The 25487-nt window shown below is 50.7% G+C and overlaps 1 protein-coding gene across 4 annotated transcripts in view; it reads left to right on the top strand.

Moving 5' to 3' along the window:
• LIMK2 (LIM domain kinase 2) overlaps window positions 1–25487 on the top strand; it is a 54336-nt gene that overhangs the window by 15519 nt on the left and 13330 nt on the right. Inside the window, exons 2-7 of one of the 4 annotated variants that reach the window (XM_061169701.1) lie at window positions 13188–13474; window positions 14333–14523; window positions 14775–14999; window positions 23355–23490; window positions 24018–24127; window positions 24690–24878. In XM_061169701.1, the coding sequence (XP_061025684.1) occupies window positions 14471–14523; window positions 14775–14999; window positions 23355–23490; window positions 24018–24127; window positions 24690–24878 (713 nt within the window). In that variant the 5' untranslated portion in view covers window positions 13188–13474; window positions 14333–14470. Of the gene's footprint in view, window positions 1–13187; window positions 13475–14145; window positions 14524–14774; window positions 15000–23354; window positions 23491–24017; window positions 24128–24689; window positions 24879–25487 lie in introns of those variants that run through there. The other 3 variants (XM_061169704.1, XM_061169703.1, XM_061169702.1) reach the window with 3 other exon arrangements.

The following is a 25487-nucleotide window of genomic DNA, read 5'->3' on the forward strand; positions in this document are numbered from 1 at the left end:
ATGGGCTGGCTGACGACAGTGTTTTCTGCGGTGCTGAAAGCTGTGCTCATTTTCTCACCCACACCCCCATCCAAACAAGCGCAGTAGAATGATAATTACAGTAACAGGTACCATTTATTGAGTGCTTACTCTGCACCAGACACTGTCCTAAGCATGTGTCACGTACATTATCTCATTTAATTCCTACAACAACCTAATAATGGTGGTACTGGTCTTACCTATTTTACAAATATAAGGAAATGGAGGTTACTTGCTACAGTCACAGAGCTAGTAACTGGCATAGCTGGGATTTGAACCCAGGCATCCTGACTCCTTGCTTACCAGAGTCTTTGCATTCCTGACTAGGGCAGTCATTTACCCTCCCTGAGGCTCGGTTTCCTCTTCTGTACCTTCAGGGTGAAAAGAAATCACCCTCCACACACTGGTGGTGTCAGATAGCACTGAAGGACATTGGTTCAAAGGCTTCATGAACTCTCTAGTGTCAATAAAAGTGCTGTTAAATTTCTCCTGGGTCTCTGGCTCCTGGAGTGGGAGTCAGTGGAGCAACCCTGCCCTCTGCTGTTGTACTGTTGGTGTTGCTGTCCCGTTTATTGACCCAAAAGCCTTTGATTCTAGTTTGTCTAGTTTATCTCTAAGGAAACAGCCAGCCAGCAGGTCATTAAGGCTGGCTGCTGGACTGGGGCCTGGGGCCTGCCCCGCAGAGAAGGAGAAGGACAAACACCTGGGCCTTCTTCTGCCCCCACAAGGGACTCCAGCATGAACAGAGTGGGACTTCTAATATGTAGCAGCAGCTTGTGACCTTCAATGTGCCTTAATCCTGCTCTGTTCTTTGGAAAAAGAAAACTAAGACCCCGTAGAAGCCCCACATAGGCTGTCCAGGGCAGAGATGGAGAGATGGAGGGGGTGGGAGTGGGGCCAGGGATGGAGGACTGATAATTTACTAAGCATTGTATTGGCAGTTTCACTTAGATTATCTGATTCAACCCTCATGGTAACCCTACAACCCCATTTTATACAGGAAGGCCCAGAAAGGTAGAGTGACTTGCCCAGGGTCACACAGAGCTGACACTCGAAGTTAGGTCTCTCTGGCTTCAAAGAAGGGTCTTCTTTCCACTGTGACTCCCACGAAAGAACAATAGACCTGGAGTCAGAAGACCTGGATTTGAGCCTTAGCTGAGCCAGGCCAGCTGTGTAACTGTGGGCAAGTTCCTTAGCTGTGAGCCTCAGTTTCCTATCTCTAAGATGTGGTAAAAGTAACCCACCTCATGAAGTCGTTGTGAGGATCACGGAGGTAACAGATCAGAGAGCACTCTGAAAACATTAGGATGGGGTGATATAAAGGGTCAGCAGCAGCACGTAGCAACACTGTGCTCCTGAGCCGTTCTCATTTCATTTTGAGCATCATCTACTGTATTAAAGCACCCAGTTAGCTGCTGTCGGGGACACAGTTTGGACCTACTGTCATATCTCCCAGCTGGTTCCCTCAGACAGCTGAAAAACAGGTCAAAACTTGGAGCGTTCCTAATAGTGGGCTGTAGTCTGGCTTCCATTCTGTCTCTCCCTTGGAACATTCCCTTGGGGGTGTCCCAGAGGATAGACTCAGCAGTCCGTCCACCGGCCACTCTTCAGTCCTCATCTTGTATGGCCTCCCGAGCTGCCCTGGAGGTAGGTGAATCAGAGTTTGCAGTCAGGCTGCTTGAGTTTCCATCCCAGCTCCTCATGAGTCACGGCCTTAACCTTTCTTTGCCACAGTTTCCTCATCTATAAAAGAGTGAAATGGTTCCCACCTCAAAAGGTTGTTGTGCAGACTAAATCTGCACATGTATTCAAAGCCCTCAGCAGAGTGCCTGGCCGTAATTAAGACTTAATACATGTTAGCGTTTATTATTAGTGTCTCAGTCACTCTTGAAACGTTCCCTTCCCTTGGCTTCCCTGACATTCCATGCCCCCCTCGTTTTCTCCCACTTCTCTGGTCATTCCAGTTTGCTTACCCGCCTCTATCCAGCTCTGAAACATTGCCGTTCCTCCAGGTGGGCTCACTGTTCCCTCCCTGGGCAGTCTCACCCACCCCCATGGTTCTGTCCTCCACATGCTGTTGACCACATACTACACATACTGATGGAATCGGTGTGCAGTCCAGACCTCTCCACTGAGTTCTAGACTAGCTATCCTGCTGTCAACTTCACATGTCCATTTGGAGGTCTTGCAGACATCTCAGACGCAGCTGGGCCTTCAGTCTTCCCCCCAAAACTGGCTCCTTTTCCATCGTAACCTGTCCCGTTGAATGGCGTCACCATCCGCCCACTGCCCAAGCCAGAACCCAGGTGTCCTTCATGATACCTCTTCTTTCTCATCCTTATATCCAAACCTGTCAGTTTTATCTCCAGATTATACTTTGAATGCGTCCACTTCTTTCCATTTCTCCTATTGCCACCATGTTCCAGGTTACCATCATCCCTCACGTGATGACCACAGTAGCCTTCTAACTGTCCATGGTCACTCTGGACCCCCAATACATTCTCCACAGAGCCGCCAGAGTGAGTGATCTTTAAAAAGAAAAAAAATCTGACCACGTCACACTCTGTCATCTCTCTGTCCTCATACACTTCAACGACTCTCCAGCATTCTTGGATAAAGGCCAAAGTCCTTTCTGTGGCCTGTAGAGTTCCCCGTGGTCTGGCCTCGCCCCATAGCCTCCCGTTTCCTCTACTTCAGGCTTGCTGCTCTTCACAGGTCCAAAACTCGCCCTTCTTCCTTTTGACAAGGACTTTGATCCTGCTGCCTCTGCCTGGAATGCTCTCTCACCCTCTTTTCGCCTAGTTAACACCTGCTCATCCTTCAGGTCTTTACCTGGATGAGGAACGGATGTCTCAGGGAAATAGTTACAGAATAGGTTGTGGCCCCTGTTTTATGCTTTCATAGACCTTCCCTTTGAAGCTTTTTTTGTGGGTTTAATCTCACATTTATTCATTTGCTCATCTCCTTAGTGACATCCTGAGGTCTCTAACTTGGTCAGGGACCACAGGGTTTTTTGCCCCTTATGTGTCACCACTGAGCACATGTTGGCATGGGAGGGATATTTGTTGAATGAATTGCCTGAGGTGGCCAAGAGATGTGATGAAAGCGAGGCCTTTCCCTGCCCTTCCCCTTCCCCACATCCTTCCCTTAGCAGCCACCGTGGCTGCAGTTACTATAAATGGCAGGGAGGAATTGGTTCCGGACATTGGGTTATTTGGGACAATTGCCTACAAGTGTTGAGTGAAAAGTGAAAGATTTGTCTTCTGCCCCCAAAGGAGCCAAAGAGGCTGACCCAGGAGTCCTCCTGTCCAGCAGCAGGTCTTGAGCTGTACTCTGTAGGTACAGTCCAGACAGGAGCAAGCCCTGGAGAGAGAAAGAGAAATGTTCAACTATGGCCCAAACTAGTTACGAACTGTCCTGAAATCTGACAAATCCCAGTTCTAATCGCAAGTTTTTTAATTTATTTGTTTTTCAAATTTTTAGAAATCTTTGAAGGGTGGCATTAGCTAAAGATGCCCACTGAGTATAAAGTGGGGGAAAAAAAGTATCTTTTACTTGTGGGTGATTTATGGCAGGGAGGGGGTGGATGGTTTGGCAATTCCCCAAGAACTTGGAAATGAAGTTTGTCCTCTGGGAGTTAAACTAGTTGGATCTGTGTGTAACAAGAGCAGTATTGTGTGGTAGTTAAGAAAGACTCTAGAACCAGATTGCTTGAGTTCGAATCCTGGTCCTGCCATTTATTAGTTGTGCACCTTGGGCAAGTTACTTACCCTTTCTGTGCTTTGTTGCCTCATCTATGAAATGGAGAAAGTAGCCTAGTGCCTGCCTCATCATGTTATCGTGAGGGGTGAGTGAGTGAAGCCATGCGTGGCCCTGGTGGGACCAGGGCTTGCAGAGTGAGTGCCCATCACTGTTAGCCATTTGTTAGTAGCTCCCAGGGAGCCCAGTGTCTGCCAGGGCTGAATAGTACGTGAATTGGTGATTATTACATATCTAAAGAAGTAATGATTTTTTTTCAATTAAAAATTAGTTTAAAAACCAGTAGAATAATGAGTGGCCAACAGTGAAACAGTAAGTGAAAAGTCAGGCAAAACTAGAAGTATGTCCACATAGAGATACTGAATCTGGGTTTAGTCACCAGAAGGGCGTTCTTTGTTGTAGGCGGGGCTGGTTTGGCTAGCTCATGGCTGCCAGAACGAAATTTCTCTCCATGGCTCCTCATTTCCCTGTATTTTAAGTCCATGCTCACAGTGCAGCCTTCTGATGCCTAACTCGGCTTCCTGGGATTCTTGATGACAGGAAGGATCAGGGAGCAGCACCTGTACAGGGGATGTGGTGTTCTGATTTCAAGTGCCAATTCATAAATGGACAGAGGTTAATAAATGGTTAGGATAGACACATCCTAGAATGTCTGCACCTCTCTGGATACTATGAAGTCCTGTTCCTGGACCTAAAAGGTCAAAAATGAGGCCTGAATTAAGGTCCTGGATTCACCAAGGTGACCCTAGCCTTGGAGAGGTCTCTGGGTGTTCAGCCAGTCAGCGTTTCTCTGACCACAGCCCTTCAGCATTGACCTACTGGTGTAGAATGTTTTGCTCACCTAACTCCTTCCTCTTACAGAGGAAGAAATGGAAGCCCAGAGATGTTTAATGGCTTGCCTTAGATCACACAGCAAGTTTGTTGTCAGCCAGGTTAGATTTTCAGGTCTTCTCTGCCAGACATTTCCCGGAGATTTGTCAAGGTATCCAAACCCCATGCAGTCAGGGGAAGAATGTGTAAACACAGCATTTGACACTGAATGTTAAACATTCAGTTTTCTAATATTAGTGTTACAGAGCAACAGTGGATAATTATCTACAAGGGGTTGCGACCCTGTTCTTCTACAGCTCATGCAGGCAAATCTCAGGTGTTAAAAGGACCACCTCGGTGGAGACGTGGTCTGAGGATGAAGCCCTGGTCTGCTGTTAGTGAACACTAGTTGGCCAGCAGGCTTCAGTGGACGTACACACAGCCAGCTGTGGACTTGAGACAAATGCCCGTTCAGGGAGAGGAACTGGCAGCTAAGGACCAGCGCTCTCTGTGGTGTTTCAGGCTTTGTGTTTTCTTCATTGGGAGCCTTTGCTTGCTTAAATACCTCTGATAACTCCTCACCACCTGTGGGTGACCTGGCTCTTGGTGGTCTGCCGTGCCCTCTTCCCCCATCCCAGCCTCCCCTCTGCTCGCTCTTCACATGCGCCCTGCGCTGCAGCGGATGGACCTTCCCCTGTTCCGCCTCAGTGCTTTTGCACATGTTGTTCCTTCAGCTGGAATGCCTCTTGTCTGCCTGGCGATCAGCCTGTTAGACTCAGCCGATGCAGCCAGTCCTCTGTGGAGGAGCCTCCCCGAATGCACCCACACTCCTCCCCACCAATCAGAGGAGCCTTTTTCTCTCTCTTTGTTACTCTCCTTGTATAACCTCAGTCGTGGCCCTGTCAGTATCTGTTTACACGTCTAACATCACTCTCGGAGTATGAAATTATCTGAGTTTGGAGCCACATCCAGTTCATCTTTGTTTCCCAGAGCTCGGCAGAGTGCCAAGAACGCAGCGGGCACTCAGTGCTTGTTGGGCGAATCATGTTTTTATCGAACAACCATCTTTCTCTTTTGACACTTGGATAAAGCCCGTCCAGTGCACATCATCCCCATATCTTTGTTCTGCAGTATTCTCCCAGGCAAGAGCTCTTCTTCTGAAATGGGGGCATAGAATAAGACCTCTGTCTATAAATGTCATTCTGGAGTCTAAAACCAGCAATGCTGCAGCCTTGAGGGATGGCATGCCTTCTGCACTGCCCAGCCCACTGTGCTAATTTGCCTTGTAGTTTTCCCGCAAGGGCTAGAATCCCTCCTCGCTTGGGCAGTGCTGGAAGCGTGCTAACAAGATCTCTGTCTCCACACTCCTCTCCATTACCAGGAAAAACCTCCCAGTACCTCAAGCCAGGTTTGAATTAGGGTGGTTTTCTTCTACGTGTCAGTCATCTTCTGGTCCTGCCTCGCTGAGGCGGCCCGGTGGTGATCCTGGTTAGAACAGAGGGTGCCCCACTCTGCTCCCATCAGTAGCGCTGACTCTTGCAGCAGCACCAGCTGTTTTTGTTTTTGTCAGCCCTTGCGTTTTGTTTTGTTAACTTGTTTCAGTTGCAAAGGCTGCCTTTTCATGAGAAGACCCTATATTCTGGAGTCACCTTTTCCCACTGTACCTTGAGCAACACTGCGGTGTCAGTGAGGAAAAGACAGAGGCAGCTACTGTGTGTTACACATGAGTAAGAACAGCGCCAGGAGGGTGGAAGTCCCCAGCAAGCCAAGGCTGTACAGAATGTCAACCACCAAACATTTCTGTACTTAAGCTGCATCCAGAATAAGAAGATGAACAAGCTGCCTTGCAGTCATTTCCTCATTTGTAACAAGGAGATGCTAGTGATTTGTGCTGCCTGCTTCTCAGGGTTCGTGTGAGAGTAGAGTGGAATCAAGTGGAAGAGCACACAGGAAAGAGGAAAGCGGTGGTTTCAGCTTTCAGTCTGCATCAGAAACACCGGGGCTTCTATAAAATGCAATACTTGGGCTCGCTCTCAGCAATTATTATTATATCAGCCTGGGGTAGGTCCAGGAATCATCACTTTCAACAAGCTGCCCAGGGGTGTCCGATGCCGCAGTTCTTTCGACCAAACTTAAAAACACCACTGTAAATCAAATAGCAAGTATAAAATAGTTATTTGAGGCAACTTTAGTGTCTTGGACCTGGAATCCAAAGTCTTGGGATAAATCCCAGCTCTGCCAATTCCTAGACCTGTAACCTTGAATGACCGTCTCTTTGGACTTCAGTTCTTCATACATAACAAGGAGATGACATCCCAACCTCACAGGGTTATGAGAATTAAATGAAAGTGTATGAGAACAAGCCCACCCCAGTGCGGGGCTCATAGAACTCGGTCAGTGTTTTACAGAAAGGGAGCCAAGTGTCCACGACTTCTGGAACGTGGTGTCGTGTTAACAAACACGGGGCAAAAGACAGTCCTTGGCATCCAGCTTAATCAGGTATCCTGGAAATCTGGAGAGAACCTTAGAGATATAGTCCAGTCCCTTGAAACTCGGAAGGGAGTGTAGAAAGCCCAAGATGTATGAGGGTACCCAGTCACATGAAATGTGTTTAGATTTTCAGACTGGAAAAATTATTTCCTAATATTTTGAAGGAAGAAAAAGCGGGGAGACCTTATTGACACAGCAACAGTTAGTTACTTTTGAGAAACCATGGAGATGGGGTAATACCCCAAGTATAGTTTGTTCCATACCTGCCGTGTACCAGGCGTTGGGGATCTAATAGTGAAATAAGAATGGAGGTCGCTAACTGGCCCAGTTTTCAAAAAGGAGGAAAAAAGGAGATCCTGGAAAAAGTGAACTTAGAATTCTTCTGACTTGACTCTTTCACAGAATTCTGAATGAGATTTTGTGGACAAATTCTGGTGGAATTCTGTGGAATTTTGCAGATGATGGAATAGGTGGACAGTGAGCATTTAGGAAGGGGGCTGATCGCGAGGATTCAGCAATGGTGGATCAGTCATGGCTTGTTAGACCTGACTTCATGTTTTCACTGGGTTGTTGGTCACGAGACCCTCTTGATTTCCACAAGGCATTTGCTTTCATGATATCCTGACAATAAGAATGTGGGCAGAAAATCTAGAGAAATCAGATGGAGGAGTTCAGCATACCCAGCACTTTGGGGCCCTGGGTAGGTGTTGGAGAGGCTGGATTCCTGAATGCCTCATTAGGGTTCCCGTTGAGGAAGGGGCATGGGATTAGAGGTCAGCAAACCTGGCTTTTAATCTCAGTCCTGCACCTCCCCGCAGTAACCTTGGATGGATTACCTAACATCCCTCGGCTTCCCTTGCCCTGTCTGTGCTGTACGTACTCCTTTCGAGGTTGTTGCAGGGACTAACCTGGATGATGAGCATAAAAGCCCTTTGTAAATTGAAAACGCATTGTAAACCTTAGTTATCACCACTCTAGAAGTTGCTCGTAATGGGGGTCCTGAATCATTTACTAGGCATCTGCAAATGTCAGGTGTGGGCCTGGTGTGGGCCTCATGTATTCGATCTGGAGGTAGACAGGTACGGGCTCCGAGCCCCTCCTGTGTGTGATGTGCTTGGGGATGCGTCAAGGAAACCCTTTCCAGAGGACACTGAGTGCTCTTTTGGAGGTGGGCCTGGAAAAAGGAGGAGACAGAGGCTTCCCTGGTGGCGCAGTGGTTAAGAATCGCCTGCCAATATAGGGACACGAGTTTGAGCCCTGGTCCGGGAAGATCCCACATGCCGTGGAGCAACTAAGCCTATGCGCCACAACTACTGAGCCTGTGCTCTAGAGCCCGCGAGCCACAACTGCTGAGCCCATGCTCTGCAACGAGAAGCTACCGCAATGAGAAGCCCGCACACCGCAACGAAGAGTAGCCCCCACTCACCGCAACTAGAGAAAGCCTGCGTGCAGCAATGAAGACCCAACACAGCCAAAAATAAATTAATTAATTAAAAAAAAAAAAAAGGAGGAGACAGTCACCAGCTGGAGGTGGAGGAGGCTGCAGGAGCTAAGGGAGCAAAGGCTTGGGGACTGCCCAGGGAGAGCCTACGTGGCCGGGTCAGGAAGTAGAGTGGGGCAGGAGGTGGCCAGAGTGGTGACCCCAGGAGGGAAGCCGGAGAGACAGCCCTGGGGGTCCCGAGTGCAGGGCACCCAAGCAGGCTTTGCCTCTGGACAGGAGCACTAGGAAAAACACATGAGGAGGTGTTTACTCTAAACCATGGGACTTTTTTTTTTTTTGGCTGTGCTGGGTCTTTGTTGTGGCACGTGGGTTTCTCTTCATTGCGGCGAGCTGGCTTCTCTAGTTGCGGTTCACGGGCTTCTCTAGGTGTGGTGCACGGGCTCCAGAGTTCACGGGCTCAGTAGTTGCGGTGCACAAGCTTAGTTGCCCCGCGGCATGTGGGATCTTAGTTCCCTGACCAGGGATCGAACCCGTATCCCCTGCATTGGAAGGTGGATTCTTTTTGTTTGCTTTTTTTTTTTTTTTCTCTTTGTTGCTGTGCGCGGGCTTTCTCTAGTTGTGGTGAGCAGGGGCTACTCTTCGTTGCGTTGCACGGGCTTCTTATTGTTGTGGCTTCTCTTGTTGCGGAGCACGGGCTCTAGGCACGCAGGCTTCGTAGTTATGGCAAGTGGGCTCAGTAGTTGTGACTTGCGGGCTCTAGAGCTCAGCCTCAGTAGTTGTGGCGCATGGGCTTAGTTGCTCTGCGGCATGTGGGATCTTCCTGGGCCAGGGCTCGAACCCATGTCCCTTGCATTGGCAGGCAGATTCTTAACCACTGCACCACCAGAGAAGCCCGGAAGGTGGATTCTTAATCACTGGACCACCAGGGAGGTCCCAGGACTTCTGTTTGTTTTTGTCCATTTATCATTTTAAAAAGCAGCACTTAAGTGTAAGAAAAAATGTAAGCAGTATCAAAAGGTAGAAAATGAATGCTGTTTCCTCCGTGCTGCTTGTCTCACTACCCTGAAGAGAAACCGACAGCCACATGGTAGAGTCCGCCAGGTGGTCTCTAAGGATTACGCGCATAGACTTTTGAAACGGTGGGATCATACTGTACACTCTCTCTGATGCCTGGATTTTTCACGTAATTCCTTACCCAGGACAGTTTCTGTTTCAGGACCCTAGGGTCTACCTCATTATTATTATTATTTTTTTAAATATTAATTTATTTATTTTTTGGCTGCGTTGGGTCTTCGTTGCTGAATGCGGGCTTTCTCTAGTTGTGGTGAGCGGGGGCTACTCTTTGTTGCGGTGTGTGGGCTTCTCATTGCAGTGACTTCTGTTGTTGTGGAGCACAGGCTCTAGGTGCGGGCTTCAGTAGTTGTGGCACATGGGCTCAGTAGTTGTGGCTTGTGGGCTCTAGAGCGCAGGCTCAGTAGTTGTGGCGCATGGGCTTAGTTGCTCCACAGCATGTGGGATCTTCCCGGACCAGGGCTTGAACCCATATCCCCTGCATTGGCAGGCGGATTCTTAACCACTGTGCCACCAGGGAGGCCCCTACCTCATTATTTTTAACATCTGCGTAGTATTCTGTCACATGGAAGTGAGATTGCATGTAGCCCACCCCTGCTGATGGACACATGGATTGTTCCTCATCTTTCAGCATGAAACCATGCTGGACACAGGTCTTGGCACGTTTGTAGGAATATTTCTCTGGGCAAAATTTCTAGCAGTAGACTTGCTGGGACCCTCATCTGACTGCTGCTGTAGTATGGAAAGTGAGCTGGAATTGAGGGGGAGCAGAGGCAAGAAAAACAGCAGATGGGGATGACGCCGCTCCCCTTCCAAGGTCCCCGAGCTCCCGTCCCTGGATGGAGTCCTCCCGGCCAGTAGAGGGCCCCACACGGACACAGTTCCTTGGGCTTCAGGTTATCCGACCAGAGCTGCCTTCTGAGAAGAGGTTGGGATGATTCATTCATTCACCACTGCTCCCCAGAGCACTCACTTGGGGCCACTGGCCCTGAAGGCTGTCCTTGCCAGCCTCGCAGCCGCCTTGAAGCCCAGTGTCTCAGCTGGTTCCGAGGAGTCGGTTTGCTGGGCTCTCCGCCAGGTTTCCAACTTGTGAAATGTGCAGGAGATTAGTACCTCCCCTGCCATCTTATCCCGTCCGTCACTGCCAGTCCAAGGATCCCTGCAGTTGCCTCTGGCAGCCGCAGCCTCTGAATCCTGTGCCAGCTGCTCTGGTACCTAGAAGAGCAGCTTTCCACCCAGAACCAGTATCCAGGGGCAGGGGGTGGAAGTACAGCCTCCATTGTGACCTCCCGCCTCCCAGTTCTGGGGGGGTTGGAGCCCTTTGAAGTTGGCCCTGAGGAGCCACACGCTTGGGTCTGATCGGCCAGCGGCTTCTCACGTCTGGTGGTTTCGCGTCCTTCATGGTTCCTCCTGCGGTCTGGATTTATGGGGGTCAAGTGGACTCCACCTTGGAGGGGCCTCCGCTTCAGGTCAGCACTGGGGGAGGCGGCTGCACCTCTTCCAGGGGGAGGCAGTTTTATGGCATTGAGAGGTCCTTACACTAGTTCCCCACACACCCACCCACCCACTGAGTCCTTTGTGAGGGGAGTAGGGGGGATGGAGAGCGCCTGCAGCCTCCTGCTCGCATTCCTAGACACCGACTCACTGCACCCGCCGCCGCTGGAACAGCAGAGCTGTGTGAAATGTCAAGAGGAGTTATGCTCATGGGCTCCCTGGCCCCGTCTCTTTGTGGCTTGCATTTTCTTCCATCCGCACTCTGTTCATCAGTTGGAAATCAGAGGGTGCAATTAGAAAATAATTTGCTAGTTCCAGACTTAATTCGGGGCCCCCTTCTTGCCTGATCGAATTACAGGGGAACATAATAGATTTTTGGTGAGAAATAGTTGGCTCTGTCTCTGGAAGAAAGAGAGCTCCCAGCTCTCAGCTGGGCCGGCCTTTCGGTATCCTGTGTGTTGTTCCCCCTACCCTTCCACTCTGCCCCACCTCCTCTGTGGCTCTTGTGTGGCCCCCAGGCAAGGATCCTGATCCCCTCAGGGCCAGCTCAAGAGGTTTAAACTCAACTTGAGACCCAAGGAAAACAAGGAGCCCTCTGCAACCTCATAGGGCTGAAAAACATTGAAGCTGGCAGCTATTTAGAGACCTCACCAAGGCTGAGACAGAGGCAGCTACTTGCTGAAGGCCACATAGCTAGCCCATAGATGTAGTAACAATAGTCTTAATGATATTAGCAGCTAACATTTATCAACCCTTAATGTGTTCCAGACTCTGTGCCAAGGGCTTATGTGCAGTGCCTTGTCGTATTCAAACCCAGACAGTCTGGCTGCGGGCCCAGGCTGGGCTCCAGCATAGCAATGGTAGAGCTCAGGTTCGACAGCCTGGGTTCAAATCCTGGCTTCACCTCTCACGTGTACAACTGAGTGACCTCAGGCAAGGGATTTAAACTCTCTGTACCTCTGTTCCTTCCTCTGTAAAAAGGGGGAGATCACAGGACTACCAGCTGGTGTGGGTTAAAATTCACTTATGCTTGTAAGTGCTGCGCATAGGGCTTGGGACAGGGTGAGTGAGGGTGAGCGCTCTTCCAGTGCTCACTGCCTGCTGGCTGCCTCTGGGGCTGGAGTGTGGGGTCTGTGTGGCAGGAGATAGACGTGGCTGAGTTCTGCAATAATGCCAAAGGCTGGTCTTCATGATTAGAGGCCGGAAACGGTGTGGTTGAGTGTGCTCTCTGTGGAGCAGTGGTCAGCAGACTAGCCCACCGCCTGTTTTTGTATGGCCTGTGATTTTTACATTTTTAAGTGGTTGAGGGGGGAAAGCAAAAGAATATTTTGTGGCACATGAAAGTAACATGAAATTCAAATTTCAGTGTCCATAAATAAAGTTTTATTGGAACAGAGCCACATCCGTTTGTTTACATTTTATATATGGCCACTTTTGTGCTGCAGTGACAGAGTCTGTATTTGTGTAGGCCTGCAAAGCCTAAAATGTTTGCTGTCTGGCCCTTTACAGAAAAAGTGTCCCAACCCCGGCTCTTACTGGATTTGAAGCCCAGCTCCCCCACTTACCAGCTGTGTGCCTTCAGGCTAGTGACACAACCATTCAAAACCTCAGTTCCATCATCTGTTAAATGGGGGTGATAACATCTACCCTGTAGATTGGCCATTTAAGTATGATAGATAACAGATGCAGAGCACTTAACACAGGGCCTGGAACGTCCTAAGTCTTGATAAATGCTAGCTTATAACAGGGTGCAAACACCCTCTATTATCACACTCGTTGTTATCCCTGTGCCCAGTCAGTAGAGGAATGGGAAAAGGCTCCCTTGACACCCAGCCACCACCTTCGCCACAGGCTTTCCTGTCACAGTGATAGGGTGACTTCAGTGGAGAGGTGTGCGCCTGGTGGGAGAGAGCTGGTGTCGCTCCCTCAAGTCCAGCAATGAGGTCTGGATGTGCCTACGTCTTCTGGGGGCTCTCCCAGTGGTGGGCCCTCGTTTGGTCAGTCCTGAAGCTGGGGCTCTTCAGGCAGGCCCCACTCCAGATACTTGGCCAATCATCCCCACAGACACCGTGGGCCTTGTCCTCCATCGTGCCCTGTTTTTCAGTTTGAGAAGCCTGGTTACCATGGACACCGTGGAAGAAGCACCACTGCCTGCTGAGGCCGATGGCTGGCATTCTAGGAATGAATGAATGAAAGAAAGAAACAGAGAGAGAGGGGACAGGTGACCTGGGCTCCAGGCTCTGTGCTCCTCCTACTTGCAGGAGGGCTTTGAAAGAGATCTTTCCCCTTGAAGAGGCAGAATGAAGCTCAAGGCTGAGACCTCCAGCTCTAGAGTCACATGAGTCTGCATTTAAATCCCAGCCCTGCCACTGACTAGTTTTTTGGCCTCGGGTAAGTTACCTAATCTCTCTGTACCTCACTTTCTTTGTGTATACCGTGGAGATAACTCCCATGTCAAAGAAATAAGAGAGTGTCTTGCCGCACAGAGAAACAGCAGGCGTCAGTTAACACCATGGGCCTTGTTTCCTCATCCGCAGTGCAGCTCTGCCCAGAAGTGGAGTGGCAGTTTCCAGGCCAGGCAGAGGGAAGGAATGAATGGGGACCCTAGTGCCAGCACCAAGTAGATGCCAGCCCAGAGGGCAGCTCTCTGGACCTGGGTCTCTGGACCAACCTCTCCTGCCAGAGGGGCCTCCCCCTTTAGGGGGTGTGGCTTGGCCTGGAGCTGGTCTCCTGTGCTTTTCTTCACCTCTGAGCAGAGTTACCGTCCTTTGGGCAGCTCTTCAGGTAGGGGACACTTGGGGCAGATGTGCTCACCCCCTCTCCTGCCCTGCCCTTCCCCGAGCTCAGGGACGGACACCCAGCCAGTCCTGGTTATTGTCTGCAGCGCCAGCCTGCAGCCTCCCTCCAGCTCAGCTCCACCCCTTGCCTGCAAGGTCTGTTTCCTAATAGCTGCTCCAACCACACACCTCGTTCCGCGCGGAGCCCCTCCCCTTCCTCCCTCCCTCCCCCGGCAGGGGTGGGGCTGGAGAAGAAGGCTAACTTGACAGCAGCGCCTCTTTCCTGGCTAGTCACCGGCCCCTGCCCAAGAATCCTTGTGTGTGTAGCCTCCGCAGAGAGGTGCTTCTTCCGAGTCCTGAGGGGCCATCCAGCCTCCAAGAACTGGGGGGCAGCATCCCAGCCATGAGCCCCTGCGGGTCTCTGCTGGGGAGCAAGGGCCCCGGAGCGCTCACACCTCTCCGGCCCCTCCAGAGGGAGAGGTGAGCCAGGCAGCCAGCCCACAGCCAGCGGTGCGCCGGAGCCCCGGGCCTGTCATGGTGGCCGTCTGCCGGCTAGAGGCCCTCCCAGACGGGTTTGCAGCTGAGCTTGTGTATCTGATGTGGGAAGAAGATGGGGAGTTACTTGTCCGTCCAGGCTTACTTCACCTCCAGAGACCCCTTCCGGTGAGTTGGGCTCCGAGTCCCCTTCCCATCTCCTCTTTGGGCCCCTTGTCCTGAGGGGAGGACAGATGCCTCCCTGAATCTGCTTCTCAGATTTCACTTGTCCTTTGACCGTGTGTCAGGCAGAAGCCAGTGGAAGCTGCTTCCAAGCAGAACCAGGCTGGCGAAGGCTTCCCCCATGTGCTGGGAATCGGAGGTGAGGGGTGGGCCCAGAAGGCAGCTCCTGGGAAGCTCGGCCTCTCCTTCCTTCCCAGACACACCTGGAAGAGCCTCCGAAAGGTGCCGCCGACCCGGCCTGCTCTTGGTGTTACTGCTTCCAGGGGAAGAGCACAGCTAGGGTGCTGTTCTTCCAGCTCTCACACGTCTTACCTGCAGGCTGTGCCGCCTGCCCAGGAATTTGTCCCAACAAGCAGGATGGGCAGGTTTTGCCAAACAGCATGGAAGCTGGCGAGGCCTGGGTGTGGGCAGCCCGGTCCACGGTAGGCACTCTCATTATACACGTTTGTTCTCTTAATGGCAGGCACCTTTGCCTCTGGCCTTTAAGGGCTCCTGTGCTCCCTATGAGTACGGTTGCTGGGGAAAGGCCTGTGCAAGTGAGACTGGGGCAGCTGGCTTTGGAGTATCCTGAGCTGTGGGGCTGGCCCCCATGCCTGCCAGGTCCCCAGGCCTGAGCTTCTGTGGGGCTTTTCAGAGGGAGATGTGGAAACTTCCTCTCTACCTCCGACCTGCCTTTCTCTGCTCTCTGCCCCACCCCCCCTCCAACAGAAACTCCCCAGGGGGGTTCTGGCCCTCTGGGTCCCTCCTGAATGGAGCCATTCCTGGCTGGGGTGGGGCTTGTTTTCATTCTTTGGGAGCAGCCTGTTGTTCCAAGGTCTGCCTCCCCCTCACCCGTGGTCCTGGTCGACTTCTCCGTCTGGCTTCCCCAACCCAGCCCCTTGCCCCTAACTCGCTGCTGGGATACGTAGTCAGGTGGCTGTGCCCTGGGCAGAAAAGCAGAACACCATGTGGTTTCTCGGAATTACCGGACCCTGGTAGAGTGGTGGGAAACCCCTGGATTTGAGGGAGGGGGAGGGAACTGGTCCTCAGGGCTGACTCTTCCAGGCATCCTGCTATGCACTTTATCCTTTGATCTCTCAACAGCCTCAAGACGTTTTGTATCCCCATTTTACAGATGTGGCAACTGGTTTCAACATAGTTAACTTGTGGGGTCTCTCTGGCCCGCCTCATCTATCTTCCTGAGTTTCTTCTCTCATCCTCAGGAGGCTGCACCTCCCCCTGCATGTATCCCCCACAGGATCTTTCTCAGGTTTGCTTTCCTCTTGAAGCAGAGAGAGAGCAGAAAAAGGGTCCCCGTAGTGTGCCTGGCATATGAAGGGATGGCAGAGATTCTCTGCAGAGCCGGTGGGAATTGATCTTGAGTTGTACCATGTGGAATCAAGATGCCAAGTGTTTGAAGTAGCCACTGGGTTAAGCCAGGGCCTCATTAATCCCTCTTACTCTTAATCCTGGATAGGCAGCTTGGGGGAGGGGTTGTTCCCTTAGAAGCAGGAACATGTGCCCCTTTTAATCTCCAGGGACAAGACACAACTTCTGAGGCGCTAGAGCAGATAATGAACTCTCATCCTGGACCTCTGAGGGCCAGGCCACTGAAACCACCCAGGTCTGCCTGTCCTTTATCTTTTTCTGCCGCAGCCCTTCTGGGCAACCTGACAGCCCTCCCCCCAACTCTGTTTGGCCAGCTGGAGGGGGGGGGGCGACTGACTGACTGGCCATAGACCCTCTCCGCTGCCCCCTCCCCCAAATGGGAGGCCACATTCCTGAAGCCACTTCTGAAGAGCTAGCCACACATGGGGCTCTGTGCCCCACAGGAGGGACCACCCAGAGCCTCCACTCTCCCAGGTAGCAGTCTCATCAATCACCACTGTCCCTGCCTGGTCAGAAAGATGCTTCTGCCATCAGCCCTCTCCTTTACGACAGGATGTCCTCATGGCAACCCTCTGACCCCTCCCTGGGCCTCGGTTTCCTCCTCTGCAGAGCATAGGGACTGGACTTCCTGGGCTCCTGAACACGACCCTTGCAGATTCATGGAACAAATTAAGTCCTTGACCCCAGGCCTTGAACACACAGGAGTTCTGGGGCTCTGGTTGCAAGGAGAGTGACGCAACCAGATTCCATGGGGACATGATCTGGCGTGACGGTGTGCAGGGGAGGGAAGAGGGAGCCGGGGATGAAAGATGTGATTTCTGTGCCCCTGGCACCCCTGCCTGGCAGGTCCCACTCAGCAGAGGGCACTGTCTTCCGCTGCCGGTGCCACCAGCTTGAGGGGTGAGATGCAGTTACAAGTGTCCTCCCAAGTAAGAAAACACCTCAAATTGGAATTTACAAAAGAGGTAAATTAAGGAGTGACTTTTTTTTTTTTTAATTAATTAATTAATTTATTTTTGGCTGTGTTAGGTCTTTGTTGCTGCGTGCGGGCTTTCTTTAGTTGCGGTGAGCGGGGGCTACTCTTCGTTGCGGTGCGCAGGCTTCTCATTGTCGTGGCTTCTCTTGTGGAGCACGGGCTCTAGGCATTCAGGCTTCAGTAGTTGTGGCACGTGGGCTCAGTAGTTGTGGCTTGCGGGCTCTAGAGCTCAGGCTCAGTAGTCGTGGCGCACAGGCTTAGTTGCTCCACGGCATGTGGGATCTTCCCAGGCCAGGGCTCAAACCCGTGTCCCTTGCATTGGCAGGCAGATTCTTAACCACTGCGCCACCAGGGACGCCCAAGGAGTGACTTTTGTCTGACATCTTTAAAGGATTTTTCTTTTTATAGCTTTTCCGTTTAATGCCCAACATTGATTTAATGGGTTTGGTTTACACATTGTCTCTTAAAGAAAACAAGTGCATCTTTGTATTCTAAAGCAACCCATGTTTAAAGGGAGAAGCTATTCTTAACCCAGCCCAGCTTAACAGTAACATTTGGCAGCCACCTTGGGACTCTTTTTCTCCTCATCTGAAAAATGAAGGACTTGGATGAGGTGAATGGTTCCCAACTCCGCAACCTATGTACCTCCTCAGAGACACACAAGCTCTTTTCCATTTTTTCCAAATACCGGAGGCTCTACCCTTAACTGCAGCACGACGGCACAAATTGCTTGAAACTATTACAGCCTTCCTGGCTTTTGGTTGGAACTGAATCAGCGCACTCTGGCAGCACTTATTTCTTGCTGATCAGAGGATCATTATGTGTTTGGTTAATTTTTTCAAACAGGATAACAACATATCCATAATAATTACAGCTTAATTGACAGCCTGTTTCAGTCTACAGGGTCTGCAGGAAGGAGGAGTAATAAAGGGGTCTGTGGTGGTAGAACGCTGGGCTCTGATGGACCGGAGTCTCTAGGTCCCTGTTCTCTCCGCAGCCCCTGGGCCTGGGGGAGGCGTAGCATCCCCAGTGGTGACTCTCAGGCAGGGGCAGAGACCTGTCCGCTCTCCCGTCTACCCCAGTCACAGCTCAGAGGCAGGGGCTGGAAGAAGCTTCTTCCCAACAGTTTCCTGCTCATTCAGAGGCTAAGGATGAGCATCCAACCAGGCCCTCAACCAGGACATGGGAGGGCTTGTTCTTTAACCTGTGTAAATCCACTGTAATTGTGGCTGTGTGCTGCTTTTACCACATAAGGTTGAAATTTTACCTGTAAACATTAGGTCTGGAGAATTTGCATGTGACTGAGGGCCAGGCCTCTGTCTTATCTCACTTGGCTTCTCCCAGCACCTTGCCTATTTGGTCTTGCACACCCTAGATGCACAGTAACTATTTCCTAATTGGTAGGAATTGATTATAATCAATTGATTTCTAATGGGCTAGATGAATAATTCATTTTGGGACCGTCTCTATTTCCAGAAATCTGTTTGGTTCTGGGCCAAGAAACAGGTCCATATTGCTTGGGCATGGCAGGGCAAGGGGTCTGTCTCCTTTTGCCCTTGGTGTTCTCAAATTAAAGACGGAGGTGGGGAAGTGAACACTTCATGGGCACCAGCTGTGGGCCGGGCTCGTGCTAGGCATTTGTACGTGATTTAATTCTCATCATCACCAGTGTGCAAATGAGGACACTGAGGCTCAAGAGTCATGAAGTAACTGGCTTTATGTGACACAGATAGTAAATGGCAAAGAAGGAATATGGACCCAGATCTTGAAAAAAGTTATTTGTGAGACTCTAAGTAGTATTTTTTTTAACCGGTGTGTTCCCTGCTGACTCAAAAGGCCTCAGCTTGGATCTGAGCTGCCCACTGAACTGACCATCAGGGTTTGATCCACTTTGTACCCACCCAGGCTCTCCGTAGTGCTCGGGAAAAGTTCTGGAGGTTGTCAAGGCGTGTGGGCTGGAGGGTTTCAGCTCCGCTCACTGACCGGGAGAGTGTGGTGGCTGATGCCTCCACCCCAGGTCTGGGCTCCACCATCAACCCCACCACCTCTGAGTTGAATGCCCTCTGGCCTACAGCCAGGACAGATGTTAACTTTCACTTGAAACTTTAAAAAATTGAAAGCTGGGAAAAAGCCTTGGCTTTGGGGAGAGGATATTGTGGCCGTGGCCCCTGAGAACCTGAGGTGGGATTCTTTTGAGTTGCACCTTACTTTCCCAGAGTGTGTTTTGGATTCTTTTCTTAAAAGGCAGAGTCTGCTGGGGACCAGCCTGCTGTGGACTCAGCGGAGGAGGAGAGTCGCTGTGCCATTTAACTGTTGGGTCCTTGGGCTGAAGGAGGAGTGTCAGCAGGTGTTAACACTAGAAGGAACGCGAGCTCTCAGGGCTCCAGCCTCCGTGTTTTCAAAGATGCAAACCCCGAGGCCCAGCTTAGTGGACGTGCTGCATCGTCAGGTGCAAGTGCACATTGGTTCAGATCCCAGCTCCGTCATGTGTGTACTGGGCAACTTTGCAGAAGTGACTTGACTCTGCTTTTCAGTCTCCTAGTCTGTGAAACAGGGATAATCCTATCACCTTGCAGGGTGTGGTCAGGGCTAGAGATCATGTAAGGCACCTCATACAGCACCCAGAGTATGGTTAGCATTCCCATAACAGGTCACCATAGCTGCTGTTAATGTCTAAGCTAGGACTCTAAGTCTACCCTGGCAACTTCCCCGGTGGCCTGGAACCACTTGTGTTCTGTGACAAAGCAGCTTGGGGACCCACAACCAGTCCTCCTATCAGCTGTTCACCTTCCTGTTCTTCAGAGACACCTGTGGTGACTGACTTTGGCCATGCAGCTGGCTGTGCCCTTCAAAGGCATTCCTTGACACAGATGTGTGCATCGGTGGTGTCGCTCTCTGGCCAGGTGTTCTTCCCAGGAGGCTGGCGTGGCTGTCTCCTGCATGCCTGCACTCGCTTATCTCCCTGCCTCCTCTCCTGGGCCTGGCCAGGGCTACTTGCAGCAAACAAAAGCAGGATATTGGCAATGGAGAGAAGGACGTGTTTGGTGCTCCTGTGCCCCGCGGCACACATACCATTGCGAGGGTGTGACAGGGCCCAGGCCTGCAGTTGGGTGCAAATTCGTCTGCACCAGCTTTTCTCCCCTGCAGACAGGAGAAGGGTAGGGCCCGGTGACCGTGAGCCCTGGAACTCTTGTGCTCCCACCTGGACTGCTGGTTCTTGCCACTCCCACCGTTTTCACTTTGGAAACATTTGCTAAGGGCTTACTCTGCCAGCCTTTTGCAAGGTGCTGAGTCTGCCAGGAGTAAGTGGGACACTGTTCCTATCCAGTGAAGGAGGAAAGCAGATACCCAGAAACTTTACATCAACAGGTGGCAGCAGGAAGGAAGCCCCTGCTTCTGGTGCTGGCCCTGTGCTAGGCACCTCACAGCCATCCAGAACCTAGTTTAATCCTCACTGTTACCCCGAAAGTAGGTGGTGATGTTGCCATTTCACAAATGAGGAGTAAAGCAGCTGGCCCTAGGTCACTTGGGGGGGAAGTGGTGCTGAGACTTGAACCTTCGATCATCTAGGGAAAAGTCTAATCCCCTCATTTTACAGTGGGGAAACTGAGCCCAGAGAGGGAAAGGGGCTTGTCCAAGGGCATGTAGTTCCTAAGAACTTGAACCCAGGTCTCTCCTCCTAATTCAGAGCTCATCCAGTGTGCCTTTTTTTTTTTTTTTTGGCTGCGTTGGGTCTCCGTTGCTGCGCGTGGGCTTTCTCTAGTTGTGGCGAGCTGGGGGGGGCTACTTGTCGTTGCAGTGCGCAGGCTTCAGTAGTTGCGGCACGCGGGCTCTAGAGCGCAGGCTCAGTAGTTGTGGCGCACGGGCTTAGTTGCTCCGCGGCATGTGGGATCTTTCCAGGCCAGGGATCAAACCAGTGTCCCCGGCATTGGCAGGCGGATTCTTAACCACTGCGCCACCAGGGAAGTCCCCCAGCATGCCTTTTACGTTGAGAGGAGTTGGAGCTGCAAGCCCAGAACAGGGTCTTCTCCTCTACCTCCTGTAATTTGTGGTCCTCACTGAGCCATTCTGGACACTTCATATCCTTACTCTTCACACCAGACCCAGCTCTCAGGACCCTGAAATTCAGCATCCAAAGGACAAGTAGGAAATGCTAAAGGTGGGAATGGCTGGTGGCAGAAGCCCCCATCGTGGCCTCTCACCCTGCATTGTTAATCAAGTTTTGATTAGAATTTCTCTTCCCCAACTCATTATAAAGCTCTTGGAAAGCGGAGTAGGGAACCTTGTATATCTATCTTTTCTATCTACAGTGCTTGCCAATTTACTATAATAATACACTTGCCTTGCCCTTCACAGTTTGCAAAAGGCTTTCCTCTTGCATTAACTTATTTAGTCTTCATAGTGGCTCTTTGTAATAGATGCTGTGAGTCACATTTTTTCAGTGAGGAAAAGCTACTGAGAGAAGTTGTCCAAAAGCCACCCAGCTGATGGCAGTAAGGGGCCGATAACGTGAGCTTCCATTATCATCATCATCTTTAACAGCAGTGAACACTTACTGAGTTCCTACTGCACTAGACCTTTTATAGAAACTGTGTATACTTTATTTTTTTTAATTTTTTAATTTTATTTTTGGCCCCGCCGCGCAGCTTGCGGGATCCTAGTTCCCCACCGGGGATTGAACCCGTGCCCACTGCAGTGGAAGCACGGAGCCCCAACCACTGAACCGCCAGGGAAGTCCCAAACTGTCTACACTTTAATACAGATTATTTTATTTTCGCAGCAGTCTATTTTACAGATAAGGAAGCTGGGTCAGAGAAGTGAAGTCACTTGCCCAAGATGACATAACTAGTAAGCAGCAGGGTCAGGATTCAAACCAAGAGGCAGCTCCACCCTGCCTCTCAGAAAACAAGGATGTGGCCCGTGTGGGTGGTGTGAGGCCTCGACGACAAGAGAAGAGAGTCTGTTAACTAGGGAGAAAGAGGTGGGATGGGCTTGTCAGGCCGAGGGGCTCTTAGCACTGGGCGCCAGGATCAGACGTGAGGACGCGCATGTCTGTACAGACATGGCCCGAGAACGCCCCCCGGCCTGACCGAAGGTGGAGCGTCACGGTGACTGGAGCAGAAAAGAGGCCTGGGGCTAACATGCATGTATTACACAGTGCCGATGGGGTTTTGGTTTTTTCCCCCCAATATTTTATTTTGAAAATTTTCAAATATATAGAAAAGTTGAAAGAATAGTTCAAAGAACACTCATGTATCTGTCACCTAGATTCATCATTTGCTAACTTTAAGCCACTTTATTTGTCTGTACACACACACACACACACACACACACACAGACAATGTTTTATTTATTTATTTTTACTTAACTATTTAAAAGTCAGTTGAAGGTTCCCCTTAATTATTACTTTACTATTTTTTCTTCTACAAATTCTTCTATATAACCAAAGTATCATTATCACATCTCAGAAAATTGACAGTAATTTTACAATATAATCTAATGTATAGTCCAAATTCAGATTTCCTCAATTGTTCCAAAAATGTCACTCTCGTCTGTTTTCTTTTTCAGTCCAGATTCAAATACAAGGTTTAGGTATCGCATTTGATTTCTGTGTCTCTAGGCTTTTTTAATCCCTGGGCCTTAACTTTTTGGAAGAGTAAAGAGCAGTTGTCTTATAGAATGACCTCCCCTTTCTGGATTTGCCTGACTGTTTCTTTATGCTTAACATATTTTTCTCAAGCATGCTACATCATAAACTGTTATATATAGGATGGATAAACAACAAGGTCCTACTGCATAGCACAGGGAACTATATTCAATATCCTGTGACAAACTATCATGGAAAATAATGTTTTTTAAAAAAATGTCTATATGTGTATAACTGAGTCACTTTGCTATACTGCAGAGATTGGCACAACATTGTAAATCAATTATACGTCAATTAAAAAATTTTTTTTAATTAAAAAAATAAAAGAATGCTACATCAGTGATGCTGTTGGTAATGGGTGGGTTTTTGAGCTTCTTTGATTCGTCGAGATAGCTGTCTAGACCAGAGGTTCTTAACGGGGGCCGTGAGTAGGCTTCAACCCTTGATACACATGTACCCCATACCTAAATTCTATGCACATTTTCCTCCTATGCGCATTTTTCCAGGAGAGGCTTCTTGGCTCTTATCAGATTCTCCAAGGGCTTCAAGACCCAGAAAGGTTGAGGTCCGCCAGCGGAGGCAGGTCATACAGATCTGGTTTCTGGGGTCCTGTTCACTCAGACTGGCTTCCGTTGGGAAGATAGCAGCAAACTGTAACATTCCCTTGTCCTGGCTCTGGATCAAAGAGGTCCCTCCATTTTGTTCTTGCACCTGGGAGCCAGGGGCGGCCCGTGTAACCTAGTTCCAAGGATCCAGGAGAGTTTCTGTTCTCATCTTGCCTTTCAGATGTTCTGAATGCCAGGATTCTCTCACCAACTGGTACTACGAGAAGGATGGGAAGCTTTACTGCCACAAGGACTACTGGGGGAAGTTTGGGGAGTTCTGCCATGGATGCTCTCTGCTGATGACGGGGCCTGTCATGGTGCGTGCATCCCTCCATCTCTGCCCCTCTTGGTCATCAGAGTCCATTGTCAGTACCTCCAGTTCCCCGTGGCCATTCATCTTCTGGTCTTCCCATCAGCCGAGGCCTCTCCCTTTATTTATTCAGTCATTTAACAGATGTTTTTTTAGTACCCATTAAGTGCCAGGTAAGGTCCTTCCCTCAAAGACTTAACAGTCCAGTGTTGGGGTGGGTGGGTAGGCAGGCAGGGAGGAGACACAGTACGATGGGATGAGGGCCTTAAAGGAGAGCATGAGCCTTTCTAGTGGGGATGATTACTTCTGGGAACCTGTTCTCATGGCTGAGACCGAAAGAGTTTTTTGTAGTCTCAGAAATGACAGGGAGGCTTTCTCTGGAAGCGCGAGGGAGGGGAGTGCCAAGGTAGATTATGACTGGGGTCTGTAGATCCTTGATGGGAGGTCCCTCACCCACCCCTACCTTCACTCCAGCAGCAGTGACAACTCACTTCCTCCCCATGTCTGTCCACCCTTTTCCCTACCTGCTCACAGGTGGCCGGGGAGTTCAAGTACCACCCAGAGTGCTTTGCCTGTATGAGCTGCAAGGTGATCATTGAGGATGGGGACGCGTACGCCCTGGTGCAGCACGCCACCCTCTACTGGTAAGATGATGGCCCCGTGTCCATCCTTCCCTACAAGAGTGGCCGAGAGAGAGGGACAAGTGGCACTGTGAGTTGGGCAGAAAGATTACAGGGGTATCAGCATGCTGGATTCCTATCACAGCAATGCTCTTAACCAGGTCTGAAAGCTGTGAGCAAGATGATTAACGTCTCTGCCCTCTGTCCTTACCTACTGGGAGAATAACCACACTGCCCTGCAATCCTCCCAGAGGAAGAGAGTGCCTGGGAGGGCGCTCTCGGAGAAGGATCCCAGAACATTAAAGGCAAAGACCCCTTAGAACTCACTCAGTCCAACTGCCTCTGTCGATAAAAAAAGTCAGGCTGAGGCCCAGTTCTTAACTTGAGTCAGAGGCAGAGTGAAGAGAACCCAGGCCGTCTCTCCCCCAGTCCCAGCCCACCCCAGAGAAGCCAGGCTGCTTACTCTTGCCAGCTGGAATCGGGCAAGGGCGGTGAACATGGGGCTATGGATACTGTTACTTGAAGCCACGTGGGGGCTTCCAGGTGGGGCTCCAGGTTCTAAGCCCCCTTTCTGCTCCTCCCGCAGTGGGAAGTGCCACAACGAGGTGGTGCTGGCACCCATGTTTGAGAGGCTCTCCACAGAGTCTGTCCAGGACCAGCTGCCCTATTCCGTCACACACATCTCCATGCCGGCCACCACCGAGGGCAGGCGGGGCTTCTCCGTGTCCGTGGAGAGTGCCTGCTCCAACTACGCCACCACCGTGCAAGTAAAAGAGTGAGTGTCTGGGGCAGGGGTTCTTGAGCAGAGCCCACAGATGGGCCTTGAGGGGATCGGAACCCCAGAGTCTTAGCAGAGCTCCCCACATCTTCATCACGTTTCTTCCTCCTGGGCTCACTGTGCTGTCACCATGCCTGGGCCTTGGCACTTACTGTTCTCCCTGCCTAGGCTCCTCCCCACCAGATACTTAACGCCAGAATCACTCACCTTTCACGTGTCAAGTTTCAGATCATGTTTGCTCTTTGAAATTATCTGGCTTGGTTATGTTTGTTTATCATGTGTCCTCCTCACGAGTTCCTTCTGGAACTTAGTCTTGTTCAATGCTGCGTGCCCAGGGCCTGGAACAGTGCCTGACACACAGTGGGTGTGCATGGATTATTGTTTCGTTGGTTGAGTGAGTGAATGGAGGAAGGAGGAGAAAGAGATTAAGACTCCATCCTAGGTCCAGGCCAGCGACCACATGGGGGAAGAGTCTGTCTGTCTAATAACAGTAATGAGGCACTGTGGCTGCCAGCCCTGCAGACGGTGACTGTGCACTTACTGTGTGCTGGGCACTGGGTGCTCACAGCAGAGGGGGGAGGTCCTGGGGTTGGGGGAGTGAGGTGA

The sequence above is a fragment of the Eubalaena glacialis genome, chromosome 15 (genome assembly GCF_028564815.1).
Source record: "Eubalaena glacialis isolate mEubGla1 chromosome 15, mEubGla1.1.hap2.+ XY, whole genome shotgun sequence".
NCBI lineage: Eukaryota > Metazoa > Chordata > Mammalia > Artiodactyla > Balaenidae > Eubalaena > Eubalaena glacialis.